The following is a 14,573-nucleotide window of genomic DNA, read 5'->3' as shown; positions in this document are numbered from 1 at the left end:
TCCTTTTTATTATCTTTCCCTTCTCCAGGCCCCACATCCTCTGTCCCTGCCTTTCCTGGCCCTTTCCATCTTCTCTGGCTTCCTTCCTCCATATCATTGTCACCCTCCCACCTTGCAGGGAATGGACTCTAGCCTGTTTGCTGCTTGTCCAATATGGGTTTCCTGTTACTTTGCAAGCACAATAGTATGAAATATTGCTGATTTGCTTCTAACCCTCATTCGTGAATGGTACCTGAAGTCTAGAGGCACTAGATAGTAGTGTAGTAAACCATGTGTGTCAGAGCAAACTAGTGGAAAGGAGCACGAGTTTGAAGTGGTCGTCTTCTGTGACACACCTGGAATCTGTCAGGCAGCTCCCTTACTGGAGAGAAAGGGGAGTCCCTTCTCTTCAAACCCAACTATTGTGTACAAATCAAGCTGACCAGCTCTGCTGCTGAGGCTATTTCCTACTTTTTTCATAACTGTTTGTAATTTCCTCTTTAAACTGCACCCTTTAAAAAAAAAAAAAAAACCCTTCATTGCAATATTAGACACTGTTTTGTCTCTTCTGAAGAAAATATCCTGCAAAAAGGAGAAACACATCAACCTTGACCGAGGTCCAAGTTATTAAAACAAGGAAGAGGTTATTCTTTGGGGAACTGAGTGGAAAAAAAGGGACACAATAGAAATATTAAAGGAGTACTGAACAAAATAAATGGTTTTACTTGTCCAAAAGTGCAGACTGTTAGCAGTATAAAGTTTGTGACCTAGAATTCTTGAAAGGAAAAAAGAAGAAATCAAGATGAATGATCTATGGTAAAACAAAGCTGAAAGTTTTGGTATAGGCCAAGATTGTAGAATCTGTGGAAAATCAGTGCTAGACATGGCCTCATCACTGGTAATATGAGCCAAAATAGTTATCTGTCTTCTCTGGCTGAGAGTTACAAAACACAGTACCTCCAAACTCAGTTGCCATGAACATAAGGTACTCTTCCTAAGATTTACATCTTTAAAATATATGAACTGTTCATAAGTGATTCCCAGGCGTTTACTGTTTCAGATACTTTTCTCAATCTTGAAGTTGTATTTTTATGAATATTGGCATCTTTATGTTGAAACGGAGAGCTTCATTTCTCTCCAAAGATGACAATCCTTATATAGATATTCTCCTCTTCCCCCACCACTTCCTTATGACTCAGCTGAACTTTCTTTTATGTATTGTATTATAAAGAATAAAGAAATATTGTTGCAAGTTTGCAAGAAATTGGGAAATCTAAAATTATATGTTAGGGTTTAGAGAGTGATATATCATATCATTTTACATGAACTTAATTCAGTAGCCTTTTTCCTGGGTTTATATTTAATTTAAGTTTAATGTACTAAAATGAAACTACTACCATATATTCTAGGCAGGGTTGGCAGTGACACCTATAGTTAAGGTTGCCTGGCACTTTCGTTATGTAACCTTACTCAGCCCCCCCCCCTTATGCATAGGCATTATGATATAGTCTTTGATTATGCGATACATGCTATTTTATCCCCAGGACTCCTGTCTTGTTTAGTTAGGGTGACCAGACATCAAGTGTGAAAAATCGGTATGGGGCGGGAGGTGTAATAGGAGCCTATATAAGAAAAAGCCCCAAATATCGGGACTGTCCCTATAAAATCGAGACATCTGGTCACCCTATGTTTAGTGCACAGGATAGACGGGAATCAGGAAATGGATCTGGATTGCATAGTGAATGAGACTGTTGTCTGTAGAACCATTCCGCCCACCCCTCTCCAATTTGTTGCAAACAGTGGTAGGTGTGGAGTGAATGAAGCAAAGGATTGCAGGAGGAGAAAGGATGGTCTGATGGCTAAGCAGTCAAATGTCATTCAGAAGAACAGGATTCTGTCTTTTCAAACTTTTCACAAGTGTTCACTAACTGTGTTCCTCATTTTCTGGTGTCCAAGTTGAGACAGCTGGGGTCTGATTTGTATTAGTGCTGAGAGATCACAACTGCAACTGAAGTCAATGGGCACTGTGCTTTGAAAATATAAAGTGATATAAAGATGCTAATTACTCTGAAAAATCAGGCCTTTTATTCATCTGAAGATGGACACTCAAAATTAGTGGACACTTTTGATAAATTTAGCCTTAATCTCTGAGCCTTTGTTTCACAGCTGTAAAATAGGGAAAATAATATGGCCTCATAGGAGGTGATGTGAAGATACTTTCATTAGGTAATATTAAATCCTCCATACTATGGTGATGAGAACCCTGGAAGACCCATGAGGAAATAAATATTTCTTTATTGAGTACAGGTTTTGGATAGCGTTTGATAATATGGCCACACACTGATTAATGAGAATAAAGAAAAATATTGACTAGCTACCTATTCAGCTATCTAGTCCCTGGCAGTCTCAGAAGTGCCACTCAGGTGGGCCCAAGAATTGGGGCCATGATCTGAAAAAAGACTATAGTGCAGCATCCCACTGGTATTGCATAAACCTGTCAATATTGGATAGAAGCCTCAACCCTGCTTTGGAACCTGAACCTGTGACTAGCTAAATAAGCTACCAAACGAGGAGCTCTGTCACAGAGCAGATAGAAAATTGAAGAAATAAGGGCTATGCTATCTGGAAATTGAAGTTAACGTGTATAGTCCCACTGAGGTCACATATGTGAACTGACTGAGTTTGGCTCAGTGCCTTTTTTCTTTATTCTTGAGCTATGTAATCAGTGGACTGGGCTCCCATGCACACTAGTGTGTATTGCCATTTGCTTGGTCTCACTGGAAAGAACAATGGAGAGGTCCTTTGTAAAGCACTATTACAATTGCATTCTAATGCAAGACCCTTCAGGTTTAGGCTTTCTATAATAGATTAACAAGAGAATCTTCACCATAGTCTTATAAAACACCATTAGTAAATTCTGGGAGTCTAAATCATCCCTAGCTGGGCTGAAACCTGCAGCCAGTGTGAATGGGAGCATGCAATGATATGTTTTTCATGGTATTAAACATTTACCCCTTTTTTCTCACATCAGAATGCCTAATCATGAATTTATCCTCTCCACTGTGAGGAAGAGAAGTACTCTCCCCATTTTACAGATAGGGAATTGAGGCACAGAAGGCAATATCCTAGTTCCATTGAAGTCAATGGCAAAATTCCCATTGACTTCAGTGGAACAAGGATTTCACTGAGAGAGATTGTGAACTGCCTAAATAAGTACACAAGCAGAGCTGTGAATTGAGCCCAGGTCTCTGAATACTAGTCCAGTGCCTTAATCTCAACAGCCAACTTTTCTTTCTCCATAATGATTGCACACTGGGCCCTAATCAGTGAAATCATTTCTCTGATGGTCAGTTGCCTTGGAGAATGCAGATAAAGCAGTAACTTTATGCTTTCCTCCTGCTTAATAGCATTACCACCAATAACAGGAGGAAACATCATCTATATCATTAATCAGACTTCTCTTTATTGCCTCAGTGGTGGCATATATTTCCCATAATATTGTGTGGTAAATATTTTATCAAAGGAAATTAGCTTTATTTTTCTTCTGTGTTGTTATCACACAGACTGCCCGCACCCTTGTTCTGCCTTATTTTTGGCTCTGTTTCTACACCCAAATATTCCAGTTCCTGCATTGAAACACTAGTAAATTGCATCTTAACGTGGTGCCTGTTTTGTGTAATTTTTCCTTCCTAATTTTTTAATTCTTCCATTTTATTAGTCAATGTGCATTCATGTTTCATGCTGATATTTGCTCACTCTTCTCAATATGCCCTATAAAGTCCCTTTTTAGTCTTATGAAATAATAATAATAAAAAATCAAGCTTGACTCTCCAGATTTAAGTTGAGGCTAGTTGTAAACTAATCAGACAGTTCTAGTGTAACAAAGTAAAGTTGGTGTGAGAGAGAAATTGCAGGTTGTGGGTTTTTTTATATATTCAGATTAGAAAGTAATCTTTTATGAGATTTTTTTATAACGTCTTAGATTGGTACAACTCTCCAAAGCTGCTCTGTTTTTCATCACACATTCTCATCTGTAAAACCTTCATTTTTATTAATCTCTGTACAATCTGTACAGCGTCGAGATTAATCATTTTAAAAGAGCTACTCTCCAAGTGTTAAGGATTTTCTGGCCTAATGCTAAAGACAAATGTTTCTAAATGCTCTACAGTATATAGCGCTTGCTTAGCATTTTATGTTGCATAAGTATCAATCTTTGTTTTGCAGAAATGTGGAGCTACATTTTATGCATTTTTTCCAGGTCTGCAGCTGGCTGCCTAGAACCAAAGGACAATATGTATATGGGGCCATCTCAGCAACCAACTTGATGAACTCTAAATATTTACAGTTCAGTTCTGCCTTTGGGTAGATCTGTGCAACTTCCATTGATTCCAAGGGAATTCTGTATTCACCAATGAAGGCAGAATTGGGACCCTTAAGAGCCAAGTCCTGCAGTTTTTACTCAATCAGGAACTCCTGTAGTGTTTGCCTGCCTCACTAAAATAGTCCTGTCCTGACAACAGGTTTAACTGCATCTGGCTTTGCTTAGCCTTGACTCTTTTCAGCATTTTTTCCCCCCTATCAGTCATAAATATGACTTTAAACATTAAACAGAGGAAACAGTTTTTTCTCCCATTTTTTCCTGCTTTGACTTCTTGATGATTCCAAATTTCCACTCTACAATTAACACCTTGGCTTCAGTTGCAACTTCTTTATTTTAAACCATAAGTTTTGTTTATTCTTATTTAGCTCAGATGCAAAGGTGCAAAATTATATAGATTACAATGTATTTGTAGAGATGTAGGACAATTGATCCCTTGGTAAACAAGCAGGACACATTTATTTATTTATTATGTATTAATATTTTTACTTGCCATTAGTGGTTACAATGTACTAGGTACTGCCTGCTCACCCAGGTAAATATAGTCCCTACTCCAAAGAGCTTAAAGTCAAAGAATTTCCCACTCTTTTTTTTTTTTTTTTTATTAAAAGATCTCCAGCTGAAAGATGTGTATTTGTAATTATTTTAGTGTACTGCATGCATGAACTCCCTGATGACTTGTATTGCTCATAGAGGTTGGACTTTCCTCTGGTTGCTATCTCCTGTGTAAAATGAAACCAGTGGTTGTGATTCTGTAATTTTTGGAAAGTCTGAGAAGCTGTAGAGGAGCTGCCAGACTTACCCTAGTTCTTCCATTGAGTCTTCCACATTCTAGTGTGTTTGCTAAATACATTATGGGTGTATCAACAAATTCACATAGCTTGGCATGCATCATGTTTGCTCTTAACAAAAGGGAGATAGCGAGAGGGAGAGACATGAGAAATCCAGTCTATTTCACAAGCTGTGTGGCAGTGACTATCAATGCAGAGTGAGATTTCAATTCAAAGCAGCAGTTACAGGCCCAATTTGTGAAAGTCTTACAGTGCTGTACCAACAGTCCCATTGACTTCCAGTAAGTGCCCCAATGTGAGAATATTACAATTGTTTAGGGTCAGGTTACTCTACCCTTACTCATTATTGAGTTGTGCCTTCCTACTCGACATGAACAAAGTTAGTATAACAGGGCCATATATGATAAGTCCCTGACAATGCTGGTGGGTTTTAAGGAACTGGAACTATGGTTATTTCTTATTAAGATGCCTTTTCGGGAGAACTGTTAAATGGGTAGTTTGCTCACTAGTTAATATGTGAGTGGTCAGGTGGCTTTGAAAACAATTTCTAATGTGATCAAGCCTTTCACTACAGTTCTGCTCAACAAAGCAAAGAGGGCATATGACCAGGAGTAATGGGATGAAATAAAAAAATGTGAGGAATGTTAGGGAAAACTTCCTGTCAGTGAAATTTAAGCTTGGGGAATACAGAGCGATTTGGTAGAAGCCCCATCCATGAAGATATTTTAAAAGTAGACTGGAGAAAATACCATGAGGAGCATTCCAGGGGATCTCGTATATCTTCCTTCCATTTCTAATTCCTAGGATAAGTGGGTTCTGCTGGCTATTTTCCATTACAGAACTGAATAGTCCTTCAGAAAATCCTTGGCACCTACAAATGAAAACCTTGCAAGTCTCCTGTATTTCAGACAATATAGAGTGCAAGTTAGTCTATGTTTTATAGCATGATTTCTACTCCATGCATCTGAAGAAGTGAGTTTTTTTTACCCACGAAAGCTTATGCCCAAATAAATCTGTTAGTCTTTAAGGTGCCACCAAACTCCTTGTTGTTTTTGTGGATACAGACTAACACGGCTACCCCTCTGATACATGATTTCTGTAATTTGTTGTACCTTTGGAGGTTTCTTCCAGTGTAAAGTTTATCATATGTTTAGGGTATCTTCCTACAAACTATCTTGTCTCTTGAACTGCCTAGGCTGCTATCAGGGGTGTGGATCTGATAGGTGAAGGATTATAAAGCTAAATTAGGCTACTCAGACAGGTGACTAATAATGATTAAGTTTACATTTACCCTTGCTTTCCTATGGCACTACAGATCAGCAACTGCTTCTGCTGTGAACTGCACAGATGCCTCTCCCTTACTATAACATGCTAACTTCCTTCCCCTCAACGGCGATTAAAACAGATGTTGCCATGTGGTAGATGCTCCTTCCCTTTGACAGGCTTTTACACAAGTAGCAGATTTCATTGTTGCTGTCCTTCGAATTGAGAGGAAAATTCAACATTGATGGGGTCATTTGTGGCTCTCTGATATTGGTGAATGCTGTAACTGAGAAAATGATTTATTGTTTGTATTCTGGTAGCACCTAAGGCCTTAATCGGGATTGGGGTCCCATTGTGGTAGGCATTGATACATAGATAAGAGGATTCCTGCCCTGAACAGGTGCCAGCATTGTTCTCTCCCTATTACTAATGGTAACACCACTATTAAAAGATTTTATTCACCTTGCAACCCTCTTTTAGCCTGTTTCATTGTGAACTTTAAAAAAGCTTCTACTTTCCTATGAGGCCTAGTCTTTAACTCTTTGGTTTTGCCAGGTTTAGGTGTTCTTGAAAAAAAACTAGCCCTTCCAAACCAGGAAAATCACAGCTGTTGTAGAATTTGTGAAAAAGTGGAACACATGCTTGCTGTGTCACTTTTGATCCACTGATTTGCCCAGCCAAGGATGTGACACCATAGCTTTGTAGATTTGGCTCTGAAAAAAACAATTGAACTAAAAATCTGTCTTTCTTTCAAGAAAGCTAGTTGTGGCTTCTAGGTAGGTAGCTGTCATGCAGTACCATCCTGAACAGTTGGATAAAAAAGGCTGTTATTGGGATACCCCATGATGAATTTTGGGGAGAGAAGCCTCCAGAATATGAAGGTAATCTCCCCAGCGGAGGTTTTGCATGTGTGTCGGAAGCTTTCCTTTGGGTTTAGTGTAATTAGTAGAAGAGGGTGCCATTAGCAGAGTTTGAACCTACAGAACTGTACCACGTGAAGCAAAGGAACACCTCTATTAGGCGTCAGAAGCAGACTGCTAGTCTTGATGTGGACTTGCTAAAGAAGAATGCAACACACACATTTTACAAATATTACATAGTCACAAAAGCTCTCTCCCCTTTGGTCATATTCATGAAACTTTCAGACACTTTCCAGCCTGCAATTCCATTGTTTGTTCTTGTAAATCATTCGAAAGACTGGACCTCCACATAGACTGCTTTCTTTCAGTGGGCCCTGCTTTCCTTTTCAGTCAGAGGTCTGGAGCCTCAGTGGCCTCTAATTGTGATGGCAATAGACCTGGTTATTCTAGGCTTTGCTTCAGAATCCCACTTTTCATCCATTTACATTGTTCCCCCATTGTGTCTCCCTGGACTCTACTCCTGGAGTTTTTGAATGTTCATGATACTGAAATTTAAACACCTACAGCTCTTAATTTATTAACACAAATGACTATTAATTCAGAACTAAAAATTGCAGTGTTCATCTCACAGTTATTAAAGTGGAAAAATCCATTAGTGTTCCTACCTTTCTACACACCAAAACATAACATTTTGCAGGATACGTCTTAACTAGGTAAACAAAATTGTGAAAAAAACATTTATTTTAAATGTTGCTGTGCTGCTGCCTGGGGAATCTTGATAATTTACACCAACTGAGGCTCATCCCCTTTGTGTTTAGCATAGGCTGCTTTTTACAAAGAGTTAAACTACAGTGCGTCTTGCAAGCTGATATGTGGGTTAAATGGTTAGGACGCTGATTTGTAATCTGTACTTATGAGTACACGACTGCTATTCTTATAAATGTCATCACTTTCTCAGTACTATCTGGTAATATCTGAGTCATGAGGTGCTGACAAAATCCACTGTACTTAATGTGAAACTTGAGGCATTTTGCTCATTCCAAAGATATTAGCAATAGCCAGCTCAGCATTTAGCTGATAAATAACTTGCACATATGCACATAAGTTTATGTTCCTGTGTGTGTCTCTTTTTCTTAACATCTTTGTGGTAATGCATCACACTTTAAACCATGACAATACTCCTTTTTTTTCTGGACCGTATTTATTGGGCAATAATAACTGCAACTATATTATTGAGTCAATGCATTGTGCTGGAAAAGTGATGATCATGAGCTGACCCATGCAATGAAAGAGAAATCTTTCTCCAGTAATTTTCACTTGAGGATGGATCTCCTGACTACCAAATCAAAGCCTAAATAATTTATCACCATATTAAGAAACAAATTCTCTTGCTTGGAGCTGTGCACTAAAATAATATATAACTCTATGCATTGTTCCCCTCTTTATCTGCAGCCATGCAACAGGATATGAGAGTGACAACCACACTGGTCCTATGTTATACAGCTGTGGGGCCCAATATAGAATACACACCCATGGAGTCTTTAGAGGAATACAAGTAAGTATATTAGGACATTCTACATAGGGAAGAAGAATTCCTCTTTTTATAGGGTTTCAGTTACTTATTGATTATTTGATTTGGTATTCATAATTCTGTTGCTAACTTTTTAGGTCATTAAGAAATCTCTGAGATAAGTTGACTTCCAATTTCACTGAGGAACAAAATAAGATCACCATGTTGTAGTATGAAAAATCATGTATTTTTCCTTCTAAAATATATCTTTGGACCTGCATTATTCACTAACTTTAGGATGGCCAAAAATTAGAGGCCTCTCATCTAACTTGAAAGTTAGGTATTTAGTAACTTTGGCCACATAACTTTTTCTGTAGTTATAGTAGATTAGATCTGGGATTGTATATAAGGTTGAGCAAAAATGAGGTGTCAGATGAAGTTCTGAATGTGTGGATTTGTGAAATTGTAACAATTTGAACATCATTCCCTGAAGACAGAAGTACACAAAATGATCGCACCCCTAATGGCTAAATCACCAGTTAAACACTTGAAAGGGCCATAAAATCCAGGAGGGTTGATTCCCATCCATTTCTAACTGGTTATAGAATTAATACTAATGGATCCCATGCTGTATATTACGCTTGATGTGCCTTGACATAAGGCACAATAAATGCATACGTTCGGTAAACTGAATAGACTGGCCACAAAGCTTTTTAAGAAATTTAAAATATATTCTGTCTTTTCTGCACTGCTTCAGTGTTGTTAATGTATCTCAATAGGACGATCTTTAGATTATATTAATAGTACTTGGTCCTTTTTTATAGTTTAACAATTCATCACTTAGTGAACCAGCTCTTAGAAAAAAGTTAAATGATTAAACTTTACATGCAGTGGAACAGAACTGTGCAGTTAACATTCAATTATCCCAGAAGAAAGTTCATCTTGGTTGGAACACTGTGGCAGTACCATTGTATAGTCAAGGTTGCAATCTACAGCAGTATCTAATAGTAACATTTTTTCTTACATTGACTTCCTTGGACCTTAGCTTAATTTCTAGCTTGTAAAATTAAGTATAAAAACATTACTCTGGGTCAGGTTCCGATCTCTTTTACACTGTTATAATTCTGAAGCTAGTCCATTGATGCTAAAGGGGGTTACTCCACATTTATGCTGTTGGTAATTAGTTTGGAACTTGGCCCATTTATTGTAAGATAATAAATATTAGAGGGAATTTAGCATGTAGCGTTTACCTTCACATATTTGTAATGCTGTATATGGAAAAGGTGAAGGAACACGGTTATACATTATTAATAGAATACAAAAATGGTCATTTGTAGTATGGTAGATACATCAGAGGATCATACTCGTGTTGAAGTTTATTTGAGTGTTTCTACTGATTACATGGGAGCAGGTTTGTGACTATATGTGCTCACATTAGCTATGCACACTGCTGTTTCTGACATTGTAGGATGTTCGGCGAGTGCCAGGAGTCGCTCCAACTATTGTCCGATCAGCTAGCGAGACGAATGAAAAACGTCCCTTCATGTGTGCGTACCCTGGCTGTAACAAACGATACTTTAAGTTGTCCCATTTACAGATGCACAGCAGAAAGCACACCGGTAAGTGCCTGCATTGTCTAAGCAAGATGCCATATAAAGGGGGTGGTTTTAAAATCAAGATCAGGCAGAAGAGGTAACCCATAGCTCCATGTACAGAGGAGATCTGGATGATGATGATGATTGATTGTGTGTCTGTCCCCTCTCCTGGACCATTCAGAAAGATATTAAGGTTTGTCTGTTCCTTTAAAGATACCATACTCAGTAACTTGCCACATTAACTCTAATTAACATTCATTTTAAATCCAACACAGCACTGGACTGGTTTAGATTACAAGTAAAAGAAGTTTATTCACAAAAGGAGATATACTGGAACTCACTTAATAGCCTAAAGGATAGAGTTAGAAATGGCTAAAAGCAAATAAAAGTGAAATATGCTTTCTAGAAGCTAAGACTTAACACAACAAGCTACAGCCCTTGTCCAAGGTAGTTTTCCTTATCCATCTACCTTCCAGCAAGATGGCTGACCACCCATCTGGTCAGGATTTCTGATAGAGTCCAAAGTGCTCAGTTCCTAGGTGAAAGATAGCTTGGGGTTCATTGCCCCTCTCTTATATAGTCCAGTGAACCTTTGAAATAGATTCTTCTGAAGGTTTCCCCCCAAAGTGAAGCTCATTCAAGATACGAGGAAGGAGACATGAAGTCTAGTGGTGAAGGAAATTCCTTGCTGGTTTCTTCCCTCACTGGTATTTGCTAAAATGCAAATTAATCTGTTTCCTGAAATCTCCTCCCCCTGCTGTGATGCTCAGTAGTTAATACTTCCCCTTGCTGGCTTGATGGGTCTGTTTACTTTCTATCTAGATTGCATTCCAATTGTCTCTTAATGTACTTTGGAAATATCTTCAAGGTGGCAGAATCACATTCCTTTGTCTAGGGTAGGGTAACTTCAGCACTGCCTGGAAGACACACTTTGATAACATAATTTCCAATAAGTTTTTAACTTTGAATTTGTCCTCTGTACATACATTACACAATCATATTAATGATCAGTATGTTATTAGCTTCCTACTGACACTTTACATGACACCTTTTAGTTACAGGTTATGACCTTAGTGCATTGGGGTACACTGGAATGGTGAGGCCATCTGAAACTTATTAAGAGCTATCACTGAGCCCCTTGTCCTTCTGCGTTGGGATGCTCTTAGGATCACAACTGTGCTAAAGATACACATTTTCATGCTACTGCTCTACCACATCAGCAATTGCTGTCATTATCATAGGGATGAAATAGACTGTTGAGAGGTGGTCCATTGTAAATAGTCACATGGTCTATCATACACTATCTCTGTTAAAATATGGCTCACACTATAAAAGAGATTGCAAACCCCAGGCCTGTGGAATACTTTGAATACTATGGCAATGTTAATTGCGCACAGCAATTGTAAAGATCTTAAGGATAATCCAGTGCAATGCATTTTTAATTTAATAATGCACAGACTGCACAACACATGGAATATTCAGCTGGACATCTTCAGTGTTGCTCAGACTACAAATTCAAGATACTTTAGATTGTAACTGCAATTTAGGCTTCACAGCTCAAGCTGTACACAAACAGTACTCTGGTCTCCATAAACAGTTTTAAAATACAATTTTGTAGGCACTTGGGAGCCTCTAACAGCTGCTTATGCCAGTATTTTGCTTGAAAATGTCTAAACAGTTTTGAGTTGTCCTCACAATCACTCCTATTTCCTCCATCGCTAAACTTATTTGCTTCAGACCTTGATTTTCCATAATTTGAAAATTGTTAATTATTCAGCTCTTATTTTATTACATGTAGATGCTTGGTTTATACCATATTATTTCTGGATGCCTCACAAAGGTTACTCCTGAATCTTTTTTTTTTTTTTTTCTTTAACTGCAAGAGATGTACTGCATTATACCACACACTATTTAGCACTTGCTCTATAATATTTGGAGACAAAAAAGTTACAGGAAGCTGTAGATGTTGGGACTGTAGCTGGCTATCCTCTCCAGAGGGAGTTTTCTGACTGCCTTTGAAGGGCATAAATACCCTTATTCCTCTAGAGTGAGCTGTAGAGGTGCCAGAGAGAGGAGATAAACGCTCACGATAAATGCTTCATTGCATTCCATGCTTCGCAAACCCAGAGGGGCTTTTCCCCCAGAATGATCTCTCTTTCAGATGTGGCCCAAGATCTGTACATCCCTGAACTTTCAGATATTTTAAATTCAAATCTAGATATGGTTTTGAATTTTGCAAATGTCTCTTAGCTTTATAAAAGGGCAGGTCCATCCATACTCAGTGGTATCTAATATATTCAGATGTGAACTTTGTGGAGGGTCCCATTTCTAGTCTCTTTGTATCTTTGTCTTTCCCCTCTTTCCCAGCATGGGGGTTGTGCAGCCATTTTGTGGAAAGCTTTGGAAACCAATCTTTCTTTTATGGAGGAGTTATCCTTTTGGAATCACTGCTGTGGAGTGTCTCTTTTCCTGGTGGCGGTGCTTACTGAGTGATAGCTTCTTTACTACTCCTCCTTTCCTTCCACACCCCACTTGCTGTTTTTAGGTGCAAGGCATTGTCTTAGAGAAATCTATAAGGGACCATCATCAGGCCAGTCTGAATATAATGGAGCTGCCAGCTAGGGACCACCTGGTAAAGTAAAGCCACAGCCCTTTTAAACTGTTTCTTAATCTAAGATTAAACAGGCAGCTGAGCAACACCTGAGCATTGTAAACTTAGGGTTCAGTATTAAATATGCCAGTTAGACTGAGTGGAGTCAGACAACTAGAAAGGGAATAGCAGTAGAATGTCTAGCATGGTGTTCTGCACTCACAAAAAGAGGGATCATCATCTTCTTCTTCTTCTTCCACTAACACATACACCTTTGTGTAGACAGTACTCTGGATAGTTGTAGGAAAGCTGGAGAGCTTCCAGGGGCCAGCTACTATAGAGGTTACTTTTGGCTGTGTAACCCACACACCTCCTGGGTGTGGTGCTCTGTCTCATCTAGTGGCACCGAGACCAGAGAGAGATTAATGAGTCTGCTCTACAGCCTTAGCTAAAGGCCACGTGGCTTTTAGCTCAGGCAGTACAGGCTCATGCACTAAACTCCAGAGGCCCCAGGTTTGATCCTGCCTGCTGATGACCAGGGTCCGTCAGTACTACAAGTCCTGGAGAGCTTCCAGGGGCCAGCTACTATAGAGGTTACTTTTGGCTGTATCAGGCCTGTCTTTCTGTAACCAATATACAATTGTACTATTCCTGGTGTAATGTGGTATTAGAATACACACATGCAGTAGCCCTTCCACCTTTCTTAATATAGTAATAGATCAGGTTTTGCAATAATGGACACTTGATTTGAAACAGGATGAAATATTAATATGTAAACTTAAATTAGCTGTTAGTGCTGTTACAAAATAATTTTGGCCCTTGATGTATTTCTTCCCATCATCTACTACATATTTATATGACTGACTCATTAGTTCCTCTACTTATGTCCTTTTCTTTCAGATAATGTTACCAACTGCTATATTGCAAAATCAAGCAGAGCTCTGAAACACAAAATTGGAATCTCTAATCAGTTTTTAGTAATGTTTCAACAAAGTTCTCGTAGAAAATACATTGACATTTTGTACCCTCGAAGATTGCTTATCCGCTGTTAACAATGCCATTATTGAAACACATATAACCATAAAAGCGCACTTGTTATCTGGAATATTCCACTGTAGTAGATTGGGCTCCTAAAGAAATGCAAAAATAAATTATAAATTGTAAACAATAATGCAAATAATGTGGTGAGTAGATTTCAGGGATTGCTTTGTGAAAACTGATTATACATAAATACGTGTTTGTGTGTGTGTGTGTGTGTGTCTCTTTTTTTATATATAATATATATATGAGACAGACGCACACGTGCGCACACACACACACACACACACACACACACACACCTTCATGAACTTGATCTATGGCAGAAACATCATAATTCTTTCCAGATTTTGTCTGATGATATTCCAATTCCTGATAAAGCTATGAATTCACTTTGAGTAGAAATTGGTCATCTTATATAGAAAATAGCTTTTTGGACCTTCTGTCTCTAAAAACTACCTTTTCATTTAAAAAGAGAGAGAGAGAGCAGTAATTGTCAAGAATTTTGCTTTTTAAGGATTTTGTAATATACAGGGTAAGTGTGTGTGGTGGTGATTCTGTCTAGCAGC

At 38.4% G+C, this 14,573-nt stretch overlaps 1 protein-coding gene across 3 annotated transcripts in view; it reads left to right on the top strand.

Annotated features, from left to right (window-relative positions):
• Positions 1-14,573, top strand: part of WT1 (WT1 transcription factor) — a 47,328-nt gene that overhangs the window by 19,907 nt on the left and 12,848 nt on the right. For all 3 annotated transcript variants that reach the window (XM_034769916.1, XM_034769915.1, XM_034769917.1), the window contains 2 exons: positions 8,724-8,826; positions 10,250-10,400. In XM_034769916.1, the coding sequence (XP_034625807.1) occupies positions 8,724-8,826; positions 10,250-10,400 (254 nt within the window). The remainder of the gene's footprint in view (positions 1-8,723; positions 8,827-10,249; positions 10,401-14,573) is intronic.

The sequence above is a fragment of the Trachemys scripta genome, chromosome 4, assembly GCF_013100865.1.
Source record: "Trachemys scripta elegans isolate TJP31775 chromosome 4, CAS_Tse_1.0, whole genome shotgun sequence".
NCBI lineage: Eukaryota > Metazoa > Chordata > Testudines > Emydidae > Trachemys > Trachemys scripta.
This window is presented reverse-complemented; position numbering and strand designations above follow the sequence as displayed.